This window comes from Galeopterus variegatus, unplaced genomic scaffold (genome assembly GCF_000696425.1).
Source record: "Galeopterus variegatus unplaced genomic scaffold, G_variegatus-3.0.2 Scaffold665, whole genome shotgun sequence".
NCBI lineage: Eukaryota > Metazoa > Chordata > Mammalia > Dermoptera > Cynocephalidae > Galeopterus > Galeopterus variegatus.
In genome coordinates, this window is record NW_007726776.1 from 383,226 (window position 1) to 402,709 (window position 19,484).

The 19,484-nt window shown below is 36.0% G+C and overlaps 1 protein-coding gene across 1 annotated transcript in view; it reads right to left on the reverse strand.

Annotated features, from left to right (window-relative positions):
• Window positions 1–2,124: 2,124 nt before the first annotated feature.
• The window catches only part of CCDC104 (coiled-coil domain containing 104), a 39,297-nt gene continuing 21,937 nt past the window's right edge, over window positions 2,125–19,484 (reverse strand). Inside the window, exons 5-10 of the mRNA XM_008571196.1 lie at window positions 11,824–11,911; window positions 9,851–9,902; window positions 8,036–8,138; window positions 3,100–3,239; window positions 2,766–2,915; window positions 2,125–2,297 (exon numbers count right to left, since the gene is read on the reverse strand). Coding sequence (XP_008569418.1) covers window positions 2,196–2,297; window positions 2,766–2,915; window positions 3,100–3,239; window positions 8,036–8,138; window positions 9,851–9,902; window positions 11,824–11,911 — 635 coding nt within the window. The 3' untranslated portion in view covers window positions 2,125–2,195. The remainder of the gene's footprint in view (window positions 2,298–2,765; window positions 2,916–3,099; window positions 3,240–8,035; window positions 8,139–9,850; window positions 9,903–11,823; window positions 11,912–19,484) is intronic.

The window sequence follows — 19,484 nt, forward strand, 5'->3', positions numbered from 1 at the left end:
GATTGATGCTTGTGTTTGATTTGTTGTAAATATAAAATTATCCATAGATGTTTATTATAAGCCACTAGGTCATACATAAATCTAAATGAAAGAATTCTGAACAAATGAGGGTCAGCTGCACTTTAAATTTGACTAAGTACTTATAGAAGGTGAGCTTTGGGCAAATAAGATCTTAGTACCAAAGCATCATAGCATGAAGCTATTCTCCCCTCTTTGATTAAAAGTGTACATATAATAAAAAAAGACCTTCCACCTCATAAGGCAAGTGACTTGGGATATTTAAACCAAAATCAGTAAAGTTACCATATAAACACTCTTTTAAGCAAGTTTTATGAAGCCCTTTTTCTTTCTTTTTTTTTTTTTTCTTTGGAAGCTGGCTGGGATAGGGATCTGATCTGAACCCTTGCCCTTGGTGTTACCAACACCATGCTCTAACCAGCGAAGCTAACCAGCCAGTCCCCTCCTCTCTTCTTAGCTCTTATTAAATTTCTCCTTATTATCGAAGAAGCCCAGGCCTAAAACATTTCCCTATCTACTCGTGACTCTTATTGATTAACTTTAACTTCCAGTAGGAACTATTATCCTTGTATCTTATGAAGACTTCCTTTAATTTTCTGAAGAGCTGCCACGAGTCTTAAACATTTATATCATCATCACAGGAACCTTTTCTTATAGCAGAAATGTGAATGTTTTCTTGAAATACAGGATAACAGTTCTCATGGTACATATGCTTGCTCACAAGACTTAAAGTATCCCTTGAAAGAACTATGAAGATCCTATGTTAGCAGCTACCTTAAATGACTACCCACAGGCAGATCTGGGTTTTTATATCTTTATCATCTTCACTCAGTGAAGCAAGCCAGAGCCCAAGTCTCTGTGCCTTGGGTCCTCTAAAAATGATATCTGTAAACATGTATCCACTATAGAAGCTATTTTTAATAAAAAGTGATATGAAACATTCTGTGTTTTAATCACTGGCCTTTTCCTCTTGTACATCTAGTGATGAAAACCTAACAAATGTAGAATACTCGTTTTTCTGCAGGTAGTAGGTTGGAAATATAAGTAAATGAGCAAATTTTGTTAAACTAATTTTGGTATCCCTTTTATAAAGTTTATAATTGTAGATTTAAGGAGATAAAAGTTCACCTCAGGAGCGTGTTATAACTAGAAAAGGGTGGATGTGGGAGGTCATAATACTGGAAGTCTCTGAAAGAAAGCTCTCTCCTACCATTCTAGTTATCTATCTTTAAGCAGACAGAGTATAGAAAACTATTCCAGGGTCACTTCTCATAAAAAAAAGACCTACACCCAGTGGTAGCACTTACTTCAACGGGCTCAGTCATTTGTTTCCTTCATCTGTTTTAATAATAGCTTTTCTACAAAGAGTGGGTAATTATTTTTAACATCCCCCACATTTATCTTCCAAATCCTGTTTGCTCCTGCCTCAAATGTAAATGTAAGTGTTAAATGTAAAATCCATCTTACCATTGCACAAGAAAACTACTTTTAATTGGACTGCCTCATACCTAGTACTCTCACAACTAATCTAGCCCACCACTAGTCTCTCTACAGCAATAAAAATTAAAATTTCAATCATAAAAAGCTTTAGAACTTTTCAATGACTTCCTACTGCCTGTATTTTAAAATTTAAAATTCTCACATTCCCTATAAGGCCCTGCACAATCAATCAGTATTCCACTTATCTCAGTGTCATATGCTGACACTTCTCTGTGCAGTTACCCCTCCAATCAGCTTAAACATCACTTTATCAAGGAGGCTCAGGCAGCTATAGGCACTCTGCACTTTTCCTTTCTAACACATTGCTCTTTGGGCCTTCTTCACTAGCCCTATGAAGACAGCAACCCTGTCAACCAAGGTGACTACTGTATCCTTAGCACAATGCCTGGCGCAAACAGCAGGATAACCAAGTTTGAACAAATGAATGCACTACCAACTAGTTTCTTTCTATACCCTCTCTCCAAGAAAAACATCATCCAGAAATCTGTATTAAGCTGCTCAGTATAAGTAGCTGATCTCCCTACCACCCTTTACCTCACATGTTTAAAATAACAGTAAGTTTATATTTTCATTTTCAAAAGTATTTGTTTGAAACTAACAGGCTCGGTTTAAGGATTAAATAATTTATTTTTAAGAAAATTTGAACTTCTGTTTTGCTAAATTGGTCTTTAAAATTATTACTTATTAATAACTTCTTCTTTAAGTTTCTCAGCAAGCAATTTCCTCTTCAGTAATGTTTGCTTCTCCTCTGCTGTCATTTCTGGTTTCTCTCTCATTTCCTTAAAAAAAAAAAAAGAAAAAAAAATTGGCTATAGTATAAAATGGGTTCATTTGTCTAAAATTCCCAGCACTGCCTCAAATGAACAAAGATAAAGTGCATCTGGGGGGAGGGGAGGGAAGCCAGACAAAGAATTTCCCAAAATCTCTTCTTGAGGAAGCCTCTTGGAGGTGGTGCCTGGGATACTGATGCTGCTCTATGATAAAACATTTCAAACATTTCAGAAGCTTCATGTAAAATAGACCACTGACCCTGTGAACTCAGTCCAGGGCAAGTAAAGAAACAAGAAAAAATTGTATACTCAAACTGCTATTATTTCTGCCTCACAAAATCCTCATCGTCGCTTTTCAGGAGGTTAATATGAATGGATCTACCAGCAGAATTCATTAGAGGCTTTCTTGCACATACTCTGATTTTAAGAATTCCACCTCTAGATTTGCAAATTTTGACATACTAAGGTTAGCCATACCTCTACCTCCTCAGTAGGTTTTCCTTTTTCCTCCATACTTTGTATCTGCTTAGTCCTTAAATCCTTTCTCATGGACATCAACTTATCTCTCTTCTGCTTCAGATAGTGTTCTCGTTGCCGGAGTTCTTCTTTTCCAAGTGCTGATAAATTCTGGGTCAAATAAAAGTAAAATAAAACTATCTAAATTCGAGTCCACATAAGTGGCACAGATACCCACTGACCGATTTTAGAAGTCTGACTTCAAGATCACAACAAAAGCCAAGTATATGGTTTATTGTTCCCAGTACCTTGTGACTTTGCTCACAGTTCTTAGAAAGTGAGGTCTTTTACTTACCGCTATCGGTCCTTCACTGCTTGCACGTTCTAAGCCAGGAATCTTCAGGCCTTTTTGTGGGAGGGAGGAAGTTTCAGGCAGCATTTCCACATTTCTTGCCAACGGTTGTACTGACTGATTACCAAAATGCACTTTAATTTCTGGCAGTAATTAAACAATAAGACTAATTAAAATATTACAAGAAATATTAAGTATTAGGCTAGGTTCACCAAAATGAGCTAACAATAATACTTGTTTTTTTCTCATATTCATTCAATCAACATGTTCCTTGCCTACACTGTACCAGGCACTGGGTGAGAACAATAAACATGGTCTCTGTCCTTAACGAGTTTGAACTAGTTTCTTATGAATAACGACATTTCAAGAAAGACCAAGCTTCTGCTGTTTGTACAGTACTAGGAAAAGCTACAAAGATATCATCCTTGTCTAAAGATTAGAACTACACTATAATGTAATACAAGGTTGCCCCATAAACCAAATAAACAGTATACTAATCTCTCACTAATAATGTAATTGGTTTCCAAACTTTTGCATGCAGGTAAAAACTCTAAATGACCTTATATTTTCAGAACGATTCATGTAAAGCTATAATTTTTTGTATTGCAAGAATAAGTGCCAGTACATCAATAATTTTTGTTTGTAATTATGTATTGAAGATAACTATAAACCTTCCAATGCATTAAGAAATGATTTCTAGGGCCGGCCCGGTGACGCACTACTACAGTGCGCCGCTTAGGAAGCGCAGCGGCGCTCCCGCCGAGGGTTCGGATCCCACATACAGACCAGCCGCTCACTGGCTGAGCGAGGTGCGGGGGCAACACCGAGGGTTGCGATCCCGTTGCCGGTCCCGGTCCGGTACGGGCGCGACACTGAGGGTTGCGATCCGTTGCCGGTCACAAAAAAAGAGACAAAAAGGGAAAAAAAAAAAAAGAAATGATTTCTAAAGCAAGCAGAACATAGAGGCACATACACCATGAGCACTCAATACTTCCAGCTATTTAGTGGTTGTGCCAAGGGACAGGGTTAACATTCTAATCGCTCCTCTAAGCCATTTTTTACTACAAGGTGATTTTTTAAAAGAAGATAAAACATTTTCAGTGTATGTACATGGGCTATGAAAGTAGAGTGAGCAAAGACTGACATAAAAATGATGCCAAGAAGTAAAACCATGATGAGAGAACACAGTACACATGTCTTTAAATGATTAAGAATCTTGCCAGCATATTAAAACTGGAAATAGAATTTTTCCCATGCAAGAAACTTGACAAAGGTCCACTGTTCTAGCATGGGGTGAGTGGACTGATTGCAGTGCCAGGGAGGTTGGAAGAAGAAAAGCTCCACAGGCCCTTGATGGTAAAGGAGGTTTTCATGGAAGAAATGAGCTGGAGTTAGCACTCCAAATCAACTCAGACAGGGAGCTGTGGAATTAAAGTAATCAAAAGATGAGCTTAAACAAGTTGGTCATGATATGCAGACAGAGTTAAAACATGGCCATTCTTACTGATGGTGACTTTAGCACAGGTAGGCTTAGCACCCAAATACAGAACCACAGAGGGGGAAGTTCAATTCATTCCTGAGGAGGGGAAACCTATACATACAAGCATTTATATTCAACTCATGTACTTAGTCTGGACAGTTCTTGCCTTGAGTTTGCTAGTTATGAACATATTGTGTACTCTCAGACAGAGAGAGGAAAGTACTTGAAGCCAAAATATTTAGCATCTCTAAATTCTAGGAAAGGATCAGAAAGCAAAAAAGGCTAAAGAAAGATCATCTCATTTCTGGCAACTATGCATCAATCTGAGAACAGATGCTATCCATTTCTAGCAGCAACCAGGGAAAGATGAGCAAACAGACAAGACAGAAGGTCAAGCACCTTCATGACTCTTCCAAAATGAGATCTGCACAATGGGCTTCCATCACTCTGTAATAAGTGATTCCTTGGAATGCCTGTTTTTTAAAAAATAGTATTGAAAATTAAAATCAGTACTTTTTAAATTAATCTACCATTTGTTCTGTGCCATAAATGTGCACAATTGAGTTAAATGTGGTTTGAGATCAAGTTTTCTACAGCTTCGTTTAATAGATAAGGAAAAGAGAAAACAAATTTATTCAAATTATGTTAGACACAAGATTTAAACAGTATATGTACTTAGGTCTATATAAAACAGAAAGTTATATTTGGGCCAGCAAATTAAAATACAGCACAGACAAATCTAAAGCAGGAGCTTTCATAGATATAATTCAAATGAGGTCATTTCTATTTACAATCTGCAGAATATGAAAAAGAAAAGAAAGAAATGGTGAGACTTGCTAGGAAGATAAAAGCAAGGTAACTTCATAAACCTGCTTCTGGTTTCATAGCTCACCATTGTTTTATCACCTAATAATATAGTACCTTAAAGTCAGTGGGCCCTGTTCTGGCTTGACCACTTATGATTAAAAAGAAGAAAAATAAACATCAGTAGGTACTCTCTGTAAACTAGGAATTGAGGGGAACTTCCTCAATGTGATAAAGAATGTCTACAAAAAAACCTACAAACTAATACCATACTTAAAGATGAGAAACTAGATGCTTCCCCATTAAGATCAGAAACAAGGCAGGAATGTCCCATCTGACTACTACAATTCAACATCATATTAGAACTTCTACATAATACAGTAAAACAATACAAGAACATAAAAGATCCACTGATTGGGAAGAAAGAAATAAAAATCTTTATTTGTGGATGACATGATCATCTATGTAGAAATCCAATAGAATCAACATTAAGACCGGAATACAAGGTTAATAAACAAAAGCCAATCACTTTCCTTTTACCAGTAATGAACAAATGGAATTTGAAATTAAAAACAATACCATTTATCTTAGCACCCCAAATAGTAAAATACTTAGGTATAAAATCTAGTAAGATATGCACAAGATCTACATGAGGAAAACTACAAAATTCTGATGAAAGAAATCAAAGAACTAAATAAATAGATATATTTCCATGTTCATGGATAGGAAGACTCAATAGTGTCAAGTTGTCAGTTCTCCCCAACCTGATCTATAGATTTAATGCAATACTAATCAAAAGTCCATCAAGTTATTTTGAGGATATTGACAAACTAATTCTAAAGTTTACATGAAGAAGCAAAATACCCAGAATAGTCAACACAGTATTGAAGGAGAAGAACAAAGTTGGAGGACTGACATTATGCAACTGCAAGACTTACTATAAAGCTACAGCAATAAGACCATGTGGTACTAGCAAAAGAACGGACAAATAGATCAGTGGAACAGAATAGAGATCCCAGAAACAAACCCACATTAATATAGCCAATTGGTCTTTGACAAAGGAGCAAAGGCAAATACAATGGAGAAAACAGTCTTTTCAACAAATGGTGCTAGAACAACTGGTCATCCATGGGCAAAAAAAAAAAATGACTCTAGATACAGACCTTATACCTTTCACAAAAATAAACCCAAAATGTATCACAGACCTAAATGTAAAATGCAAAATTATAAAACTCTTGGTAACATAGGAGAAAACCTAGATGACCTTGGGTATGGTGTTGACTTTTTAGATAAAACACCAAAGGCACAACCCATGAAAGAAAATTAATAAGCTGGACTTCATTAAAATTTAAAACTTCTGCTTTGTAGAAGACAATATCAGAGAATGAGAAGTCACAGACTGTGAGAAAATATTTTCAGAAGATATCTGATAAAGGATTGTTATCCAAAATATATAAAAATCTCTTAATGTAAACTATGGTCTTTGGGTGATTATGCTTTGTCAGTGTAAGTTTACCAATGTAACAAATGTATCACTTTGGTAAGGGATGTTGATAATGGGAGAGACTGCATGTGTGGGGGCAGGGGCTATATGGGAAATTCTTATCTTCTGCTCAATTTTACTCTGAACCTAAAACTGCTTTAAAAAATAAAGTGTATTTAAAAAATTAAGTTGTATCCAACTTACATTAAAAAATCAATGGGTAAACATCAAACTTATCTCAATTATAGAAGTTTTTCCAAAGAAAAATGTAGAAGAACGTAATATTTACAGTCCCAAGACCTAGGTTTCACAATTTAAAAGCTCAGTGATCTTGGATAAGCCACTCAATATCCTTGAATATCTTGTAAAAAGAAAAAAAATGTAAAAGAAAAATAAATATCATAACATCTACATCACAGAGATACAATTTTTTTAATTGAGAAAAGGAATTTTAAACCATAGAAATTCCATAAAATGAACTGAATTCATGATCACAATTCAATTTCTGTTTCAGAATTACTGTACTTGTTTTCTTTTTCTTTTTTTTGGCAGCCTGGTCCTGGACCTTGGTGTTCTCAGGACCATGCTCTAACCAACTGAGCTAACCAAACAGCTTGTACTTGTTTCTTACATAGCATACTGAATGTGGATTTGCTACATATTGAACAAGTTCACCCACTAACATTTTTTACAAGGATTCTCATCAACTTTGGTTTCAAAGACACAAATTTTTACTAAATATCTGTACAAACTGATTACCTCTTATTTTCTAGCTGTGCTTTAATTCATTAGGAAAGTAATTTAATATAATCTTTCCAAGTTCAGCTTCTGACTCACAAACACCATATAATTGTAAGCAAGGAAGAGAATACCAAATGTTACATGAACATATCTTGTATGCTGCAGCCATGGCACAAAGGCTGGTGTCTCTCCCAAGGAGTTTTGCTCACTACTCTGAGTTCTAGACTTCACTTGGAAATTTGTGGACTATACCTCCCTTTCGGCCGGGTATTTCCTACCTGCAACCTAAATTCACAAAGAACTTTAAATACCAAAGCTGTTCAACACTCTCCCTCTCAGGGTTTTTGAAAATTAAATATGTACGAGAAATTAACACACTCTATACAATGGTTTGTATCCATTAGGGAAAGTTAAGTATACATCAACCTTACCTGAGGGTGGGTGTGCAAAATGTTCACCATCCCCTTGGGAATTACTCATTTTTGCAGCTTCACTAGTATTCAGTGGGCGCTCTTCTGTTTTAGCCTCTGATAACTTCAGGATTCCATAATAAAATTTTAAAAATTAGATTAATTTTGACTAATTCACTACCTAAGGGATCCAAAGACGTTATTAAAAAAAATTACTATCTACTGATTAATGAACCAGAGATTCTATTTTCCAAGGTTTTTAAGATGTTGCTAGCAATTTTATATCTCCTACTGTCTGAGGTAGGTAAATATTTCATTTTGAATTACGTAGTGCTAAAGGTAACTAGTATGGTTAGGACTTCGGACTTAGCAAGAACTGGGTTCAAACCATGTGACCTTGAGCAAGACACCAAGAAATATTCTAAGAGATAAAACCACTGAATTATAAAGCGTTTTTCCACTTAAAATAATGTATATACAACTACTATGAAATGCCTGAAATAGCCACAAATTGCTTTATTTCCATTTCTGAAATGGAATAGTATATTTAAACCAAAGAAATAATTTAATTCTTCAAAAGAAGCAAGCTGGCATTAATTCATTTTTCCTTACAAAAAGAAGAAAATCCAATCACATGTAGCATATTCAGCAATTCATGGATATCTAAATCATAAGCCTCTATATGTAGGGTAATGGATACATGAGGGTTCATTATTATTATCACCTCTATTTTTGTGTTTCAAAATTTCCTTAGTAAAAAGTCTCACAAGAAAAAAACCAACCACACACCCCTAAAACATAGTATTATTCGAGAAACCTAATATAGATTACATAAAAATCAGAGAATTAATACTAATGTCTTCTGATAGTAGTTTTGAACTGGTTTATGTTATATACCCTTATAATTTAATATCTAAGAACTTTGCCTCCATTTATTAAAAAATATTTACTCAAAGATACTAAATCACCTCTTAATCCTAAAACATCCTTTTTCTTCTGCATTTCATTGGGGTAAAATAGGTTTTTCCAAGTCAGTGAAATGATACAAGCATATATCATAGTGACTGAGAGGGAAAAAAGGGAAAATAACTTTCAAATGATTGAGAGAGAGGTTTATGTTAGGTTTCCCTTTCCCTTGAGGGAAACTGGGAAAACATAGAAAGAGAGGCAGCTAGAAAAGGAGAGAGGAAAGAATAGATATTAGCTTCCCTCGCCTCATCCAGATTATATATTTAATTTATCCTTATGAAAAATTAGGCACTTTATGTAAATAGTTCTTAATGGAAGAATAATATGCCAAGAAATGTGATACTGTATCATTCTGCTTCAAGCTGATAACATTAAAGCCTGCAGGGGATAGTAGCTGTACAGTAGCTGTAGTTACTGTTTCAACACAGTAAAGGAGTCAAAGAGAACGGGAAAGTAAAAGGTTTTTCTTAATCATTTTTAATTCATAAAATTAAAGGAAATTTTTATAAGAAATCCCCCATATGAATGTATTACAGTTTTTGGAATTAATAATCTTGTCCTTTATCATGAAATTTAAAAGGTAGGTTTCTGGGTGAATTATAAAGTGAATAAAGTTATAATGAAAGTAATTAATCCTATAAAAGAAAATACAAAGTAGACATTCTTATAAGAAAGTATAAACTTTCTATATAAAAAAGTATAAAAAATTAAATATAAATGCTTAGATTTACCAAGAAAAAATGAATACTGTGAGGAACTGTTTAGTTCACATAAGCTTAAACTTTAACAGCAAAAACTAGGTATATAAACTTAATAAGAGATATAACAATGAAATATTTTTATTATATTTATATGTTCTGTAGGCACCTGATTTTTTCTCTTCCTTTCTTCCTCCTGGTCATATTCCTCTTTAGATTTTCTGAAATATACAATAATAAGGTAGAAAGGTAAAATTTCTTTTATGGTCAAAGAACAAATATTCAATCAAACAACATGCAACCTAAGCTTACAACACAAGCAAGGCATTTTGGACACAAAGATGGAAAATAATCAGGCCATGTTTTAAAGCAGCTTACAATGAACTGGGAAAGACATACATAGACATACACTGCATAATAAAGTTAGTAACATAAAATACAGGTTACTCATTTCTAGAAATGCGAAAGAACCCTAGCTGAACAAAGACCAACAGATTCGGAATCCTAAACCCAAACTTGAATGACAAATCCCATTAATAAAATCTTGGATCTCCCTCTAGAGAGAGATCAGTTCACACCTGTCCTGATAAAAGCCATTTCCCCCTCATTCTAGTTTTTCCAGTGGCATCCAGTGGCATTCCTAATGCCACTGTGCCAGAGCCTATTAACTTTTATAAATTGCTCACTTAGTGTGATTTAGGTAAATAGCCAAGGTCAACTGTTGTACATATTCATAACTAAGTTCTCCTACTTACACAGTAGTATACCCCCCTCAAAAGCTATTTGAAAATAAAATCTAAAAGTACAGTGCTGATCAGTTTCCAGACCACCAATCAACCAACGCCATCAGCCCAACTCAAACCTTTACCAGTCATCTGAACCAAATACGCTACCTCTTCAAACCTGTAAACTCAAAGCATTGTGTTGTCTCGGGCTCCCATTGCCCCTGCCGTGGAAAGTAGAATGTGGCAGGAAAGGGCTAAGTTCACCTTCCCCTCTGCCTCCCTCCTCACAACCACTCAAACCCCCTGAAATTAGGCATTATGTCCTGGAACTCCTGCCGTTCCCACTAGACCCATCCTTCTAAGCGCCATCCTGCCTATCCTCTCTTTTGCTTTAGAGATAGGATGAGGTGGACAGGTGGAGGGACTACAAGATGTTAGAAGGTGGGTATGTGGGCCGAGCCCGTGGCGCACTCAGGAGGGTGCGGTGCTGGCAGCGCTCCCGCCGCGGGTTCAGATCCTATATAGGGATGACTGGTGCGCTCACAGCGCTCACTGGCTGAGCGCGGTGCAGCCGGTCTCAAAAAGGACAAAAAAAAAAAAAAAAAAGAAGGTGGGTATGTGTGATGGTACAGCAGAAGTGCCTCCAAAGGCCAAGGCCCTATTCCGCAGGTGATACAGTGACTGCAGATATCCTCTTGCCCTAAACCTATTACATTCTCACAGGAGATTTAAAAACTAGGTGATGCAATTGCCCCTCCCTTCCAGAACTCCCACAGGGGTCAGAGGACAACAGGCCCAAGGAAAACAGAATGCCCAACTAACCTTTCCTAGTTCTGTGTGGGCCCCTTTAGTGGGCTGCACACTCCCTTCCAGGCATTTAGCTGAGAATCATGTAACTGGGGAGAGGAAGAGATTGAGAAGATACTCATTTGGGATAGATGCCTCTCACAGTCCTCCCTCGCTTGAAGGTGTCCTGTCACCCATTCAGCTTTCAATCTGTGGAGTCGAAATGCCCAGCCCCCTACTGTGAGACACCTAGAATGAGCCACTTTTAATACTGAGATCCAGAAGCCATGGAGTATCCTCCTTCACTCAGGTCACTACACCCCTCTAGGCATCAGGCTAGGTCTACTGCAACTGTCTCCCATTGATGGCTATTCCTATGAAGCGGGTAGAAAAAGACTTTCTTATGGGGGCTGATCCGGAATGAGTCATCTGAAAATAATTTTTTTATGTCCAATAAGAAGTGTAATATATAGTTATAAAATAATCATTTTGATGGTCATCAGTAGAGAAATTAGATAGATATTTTACTAGTTCATAAATATTTTCTGGGTAAAAAGCATAAATACAGATCATATTATAAAATTACTATTAGTACTAATGATTCATTCAAAAAATAATTAAAGAAGGTCACCTAAGAACCTCCCTCAGGATTTTCATCTCTTCCTGTTCAAGGTCACTGACCACATCAGAACCGTCTGTTAAGCAGTCAGGTAATACACCTGTACAAAAGCAAAGACAACGTGGAAAAATATCAAGTCAACTGAAAACATTTATTTCACAGCATTCTAGTTTATCAAGTACAAATTAGTTTAAGATCTATCATTTAAAAAAACATTCCAAGCTATAATCTTTTAAACTATCATCTTTATAACTCTTTCTCGTATTAGGGAATATGCCCCACCAAAAACCCCACAATTTTATCTAGAATTATCTCTTAGTAAGTATTTATATTGGCTATTAAAAATAACAGCAATGTATGGCAATAAAAACTAATATGTTACTGTCTTCCATAATCATACAATGTCTGAGAATATGCCACTGAAATCATTGAACTAAGGTTAACAGGAAAACTATGCTTTCAAAAGTGTCCTTTAAATGAAAAAAAAAGAGTTTACAAAATATACTCTTAATATAATACTCTTAAATGAAACAGGATTTAATACTGTTCATTCAAACTACAACAAATGCTATTGAAAAAGGCCCCAGCTTACTATGTGGAAAGAAATCATGGTGCTAAGCACTTTGGGGGGTATATAAAGATAAATAAAACAATCTCTGCCCTTGGAGCTTGTGTTCAGATATTGGTCTAATAACTATAAACTAGGGCAGTACCAACTTCAGCCCAAGGCAAATATAAAAATTCATGGCAAATAACTTTTTTTTTTGGTGGCTGGCAAGAACTGGGCTCCAAACCCATGACCTTGGTGTTACAAGGCTGTGCTCTAATTGAATGAGCTAACCAGCCAGCCCCCATGGCAAGTAATTTTAAATGCTGGTTTAATTTACTTTATTACTTCTATCTCCTTTATAAGCAGGTATAAGTGTCTTGTTCATATCTATAATTGTTGCATTCCACATCAGCAAATTAAAAAATTTTTACCTTCTATTTCTTTATCTGCATATGACTATGGAATTTTGGATCTGCTCTAAAATATAGTAGCTTTATTATTCTAACCCCCTTGATATTTAAATGCATTTTAAATAATTAAACATTTTATTTTGACATCATTGCAGAGTCACGTGCATAATACAGAAAGATGTCATGTACCATTTACCCAGTTTTCTCCACTGGTAACACCTTGCAAAACTACAGTACAATATCACAATCAGAAAAGTGACATCTAAACAACAAATGGATCTTTTTTTTTTTTTTTTTTGGTAGCTGGGCAGTACAAGGATCCTAACCCATGACCTTGATGTTATCAGCACCATGTAACCCATCAATCTTAAGTGCATTTTTGCTCAGTCAAAAGATATAAAATTATTACTCTCTGAGAAATTTGAAGATGATGGACTAGCGGTGCCTGGGGCTTGTTTCTCTCACAAAAATGGACCAGAACAACTAAGAGACAACTAAATATTAATGGAAGCATCTGTGGAAGAGTGTAGGACAGCAGCAGGAGACCAGTGAGACCCCTGTGGAGCTCAAAAGCCCAGAATGGCAGCATAGAGAAGTGAGAAAGGCACACAGTCTCAGCTGCCATGTTTTCATCACAAGGACCAGCACAAGATGAATTTCCGCTTGCAGTGAAAAGGCAGACACCAACCCCAACATCACCACAGATGCCTGCAGTTCCTTTTACAGGACAAGCCTGGAGCCAAGTGTAGGGAGCAGCCTAGAATATACACACTGCATTGGTCTAGAACAGGAGCACATACTGTGCACTTCCCACCCCCAACCCTTGTGACCCAAGCAAATGCGGTATGGTGCCATTTTGTAACCAGAGTCACCACAGAAGAGCAACCATATCTGGGGCTAGTCACCATTGTGATTCCTCAGACTTAAGGCCCCTGCAGTCATTCTGACATACACACATGAGACTATAATGCCCTGATCCCATCAGCATAAAGCCTGGGCCCACAGTGGCTATGACTCTAGTCGTACAGTCTGAGAAGCCAACTGCAGGCCTGCTGAACCCGCACATCCCAGGCCGTAGATCAGACAGGCAGATTTGCACCTGGTAGACTGTCCCTTTCCTGCCATTACCACCCCCCTCAACTGACTAAGTACTGTGCGCTGGAGCCACCCACTCAGAAAAACAGCTCACAGGTGTCTACCCTAACGAATAGGTCCTCAAGCCAGTGGATATAAAGTACATTTGCAACCTCCCAGAGAAGTGGCCAGGCAGTTTCGCCCTCAACAGCTCCCCTCATTGTAGGCCTGCCCAGCAGCATCACCCACCACCCGAGAAACAGTTGGCCAGGCTCCCTCTCAGCAGGCCTGCCTAACAGCCTCATCCACTGCCTGAAAATCTGTTCAACAGCCCCACCCTTGGCAGACCAGCTCCTGATTGACACCCTAGGACACATCTGCAGGTGAAAGTGTTTACCCACACAAACCACTATACAAATCTCAAAGAGGTGACTATTCCACCAGATTCATAGATATTAATGCAGGGAAACAAAAAACATGAACAAACAAGGTAATGTGATACCAACAAAGAAACACAATAATGCTCTTAGTAACTGATCCCAAAGAATCAAAAATTGCTGGCTTGCCGGAAAAGGAATTCAAATTAATTATCTTTAGGAAACTAAATGAAATACAAGAGAATAAAGACAAATAGCACAATGAAATCAGAAAAACAATTCATGATCCAAATGAGAAATTCAACAAAGAGATAAACATCATTAAAAAAAAAAAAATCTTAGAATTAAAGATTTCATTGAATGAAATCAAAAATACACTTGAAAGTCTCAACAACAGATTACATCAAGCAGAAGAAAGAATTTCTGATCTTGAAGATAACAGTTTTGGAATAACATAGAAGACAAAAAAAAAAAAAGAAGAAAAAAGAATGAACAAAGCCTACAGATCTATGGGACACTATTAGGTGAGCAAATATTCTAATTATGAAGGAGAATCAAAGTCTTTCTCAGATAAGCAAAAATTAAGAGAATTCATCACAACCAGACCTTACAAGAAATGCTTGGTGAGTCCTACATCTGGAAAAGAACAAGAACAACCATCATGAAGACACCTTTAAAATATAAAACTTATGGGCCAGGCCCGTGGCGCACTCGGGAGAGTGTGGCACTGGGAGCACAGCAGCGCTCCCGCCGCGGGTTCGGATCCTATATAGGGATGGCCGGTGCACTCACTGGCTGAGCACAGTGTGGCCGGTCTCAAAAAGGACAAAAAAAAAAAATATATATATATATATATATATATATAACTTATTGGTAAAGTAGATATACGAATTAGAAAGAAAAAGGAATCAAACCTTATCAATACAGAAAACTACCAAACTGCAAGGATAAACAATGAGAGGAAGAAAGGAACAAAGAATACACAAAATAATCAGAAAACAACAAATAAAATGATAGGAGGAAGGCCTCATACATCAATAATAACCTTGAATGTAAATTAATTAAATGCCTCAATTAAAAAACACAGACTGGGTAAATGGATTAAAAAAACAAACAAACAAAAACATGACCCATACGTATGGTGCTTAAAAGAAACACACTTCACCTACAAAGACACATGTAACTGAAAGTAAAAGGATGGAATAAGATACTCCATGCAAATGTAAAACATTAGCAAGCAGGAGTAGCTATACTTAATTCAGATAAAACAAACTTCAAATCAAAATCTGTACTAAGATATGAGGAAGGGCATTATATAATGACAAAGGGATCAATACAGCAAGAGGATATAACAATTATAAATAGATATGTACCCAACACTGTAGCACCCAGATATATAAAGTAAATATTATCATATCTAAAGGGAGAGACAGACACCAACACAATAATAGTTGGACTTTACCATCCCACTCTCAGTATTAGACAGATCACCAAGACAGAAAATCAGCAAGGAAACATCAGATTTAAATGGCACCACAGACCAGACGGATCTAACAGACATTTACAGAGCATTTCATCCAACAACTACAGAACACACATTCTTTTCATTGGTATATGGAACATTCTCCAGGATTGAACAGAAAACAAGTCTCAACAAGTTCAAAAAAATCAAAATCATGTCAAGTATTTTTTCTGACCATAACAGAATAAAACTAGAAATGAATAGTTTTACTGATTTACAAGGCAGTATTAAGAGGAAAGTTTATAGCAATAAATGCCTACATCAAAAAATAAAAGATTTCGAATAAACAACCTAACAATGCATCTCAAGGAACCAGAAAAGCAAGAACAAACCAAACACAAAATAAGTAGAAGAAAAGAAACAATAAAAATCAGAGCAGAAATAAATGAAATTGAGACTAAAAATACAATATAAAAGATTAATCAAATGAAAATGTTTTTTTTAAAAGACAAACAAACATTAGCTAGACTGAGGGAAAAAAAAGACCCAAATAAATAAAATCAGAAATGTAAAAGGATACATTACAACTGATACCACCAAAATTCAAAGGAGCATTAGAGACTATTACGAACAACAATACACCAATAAATTTGAAAACCTAGAGGAAATGAAAAAATTCCTGGACACATAGGACCTGCCAAGACTGAACCAAGAAGAAACAGAAAACCTGAATAGACCAATAACAAGTAAGGAAATTGAATTAGTAATAAAAAGTCTCCCAACAAAGAAAAGCCCAGGACCAGATGGCTTTACTGCTGAATTCTACCAAAGTTTTAAAGAAATAATACCAATACTTCTTAAACTATTTCAAAAAAATTGAAGCAGATGGAATTGTTCCATACTCATACTATGAGGCCAGCATGACCCTGATAACTAAAACCAGGCAAGGACACAGCAAAAAAAAAACCTTAAAGGCCAATATCCTTGATGAACAAACATACAAGGATCCTCAACAAAATTCTAGCAAACTAAACAACAACACTTCAAGACGATTATACAACATGACCAAAGAGAAATTATCCCAGGGATACAAGGACAGTTTGAATACACAAATCAATAAACCTGATACATCACATCATACCCCCCAGAATGAAAGACAAAAACCATATGATCATCTCGATAGATGCAGAAAAAGCATATGATAAAATTCAACATCACTTTATGATAAAAAGTCTCAAAAAATTAGTATAGAAGGAAACTATCTTAATACAACAAAGGCTACATATGACAAACCCAAAGCTAACACCATCCTTAATGGGAAAAAGCTGAAAGCTTCCCCCTATGAACTGGAACAAGACAGTGATGCCCACTCGAACCAATTTTATTCAACAGAATACCAGAAGTCCTCACCAGAGCAATTAGGCAAGAGAAAGAAATAAAGGGTCTCCATAAATTGGAAAAGAGGAAATGAAATTGTCCCTGTTTGCAGATGATATGATTTTATACAGAAAGAAACTTTAAAATTCTACTAAAAAAAACCTCCTAGACCTGATAAACAAATCCAGTAATGTAGCACGTTATAAAATCAAAATATAAAAATCAGTAGCATTTCTATATATAAACAACAAACTAGCAGAAAAAGAAATCTGGAAAGCAATCCTATTTACAGTAGAAACAACAAAAAATATCTAGGAATAAATTTAACCAACGACGTGAAAGATCTCTACAAGGAAAACTATAAAACAATGATTAATAAAAAGAAATTAAAGAAGACACCACAAAATGGAAAGACATCCCATGTTCATGGATAGGAAGAATCAATATTGTCAAACTGACCATACTATTCAAAGCAATATACAGATGCAATGCAATCCCCATCAAACTAACAATGACATACTTCACAGAAATAGAAAAATAATTCAAAAATTTATATGGAATGACAAGAGACCCTGAATAGCCAAAGCAATCCTGAGCAAAAAGAACAAAACTAACAATGACATACTTCACAGAAATAGAAAAATAATTCAAAAATTTATATGGAATGACAAGAGACCCTGAATAGCCAAAGCAATCCTGAGCAAAAAGAACAAACTGGGAGGCATCACACTCTCTTACTTCAAATTGTACTACAAAGCTATAGTAATCAAAACAGCATGGTACTGGTGCAAAAACAGACACATAGACAATGGAACAGAATAGAGAACCCAGAAACAATTCCACGTACATACAGCCAACTTATTTTCAACAAAGGAGCTAAAAACATACATTGGGGAAAGAACAGTATCCTCAATAAATGGTGCTAGGAAAATTGGAGATCCATATGCAGAAGAATGAAACTAGCTAGACCTCTATCTCTCACCATATATAAAAATCAACTCAAAATAGACTAAAATCTTGAATATAAGACCTGAAACTATAAAACTTCTAGAAGAAAATGGAGAAGAAATGCTTCAGGACACAAGACTGGGCAAATATTTTATGAATAAGATCTCAAAAGCACAGGTAACAAAAGCAAAAATAAATAAATGGGATTATATCAAACTAAAAAGCTTCTGCACAGCAAAGAAAACAATGAGCACAGCAAAGAGACAACCAGCAGAATGGGAGAAAATATTTGCAAACTATGCACCTGACAAGTGATTAATATCCAGAATATACAAGGAACTCAAATAACTCAATAGTAAAAAAAAACAAAAAATACAATTAAAAAATGAGCAAAGGATCTGAATAAATATTTCTCAAAAGAGGATGTACAAATGGCCAAAAGGTTTATGAAAAAATGTTCAACATCACTAATCATCAGAGAAATGTAAATCCAAACCACAATGAGATATTATCTCACCCCAGTTAGAATGGCTACTATCAAAAAGAAAACAAATGCTGGCAAGAATGTGGGGAAAGGGGTACTCTTATATGTTGTGGGTGGGACTGTAAATTAGTGGAGCCATTATGGAAAACAGTATAGAGGTTTCTCAAAGAACTATAAATAGAACTACCATGTGATCTAGCAATCTCACTACTGGGTATTTATCCAAAGGGAAGGAAATCTACCTGTCGAAGGGATACCTGCGCTCCCATGTTTATTGTAGCACTATGCACAATAGCCAAGAGTTGGAACAAACCTAAATGTCTATCAGTGGATGACTGGATAAAGAAAATGTAGTGTAACATACACACGATGGAACACTACTCAGCCATAAAAAAAGAATGAAATTCTGCCATTTGCAACAACCTGGATAAGCTTGGTGAAAATTATGTTAAGTAAAGTCAGTCAGGCACAGAAAGAGAGATACTGCATGTTCTCACTCATATGTGGAAGCTAAAAAAAGTTGATCTCATAAAAGTAAACAGTAGAATAGTTATTACAGACTGGTAAGTGGGGAGAAGGGATGAGAAGAGGGTGGTCAATGAATACAAAATTGTAGAGAGATAGGATATGGGATCTAGTGTTCTATGGCAATATAGGGTGACTATAATCAACAATAAATTACTGTATAAATTCAAGCAGCTAATTGAGAGGACTCTGAATGTTTCCAACACAAAGAGCTGACAAATGCCTGAGGTGATGGATTTGCTAAATACCCTGATATGATCATTGTGCAATGTATGAATGTACCCAAATATCAAACTGTACTCCATAAATATATACAATTATCATGGGTCAATTAAGATAAAATAAGTTAAAAGGAAAAAAAGAGAAGAAATAGAGAATATAATAGTGGTTACCAAAGGCAGGGAAGAGGAGGGAGGAGGAAAGGAGAAGTTGGTAAATGGGTACAAAGTTACGAAGTTAAATTTAG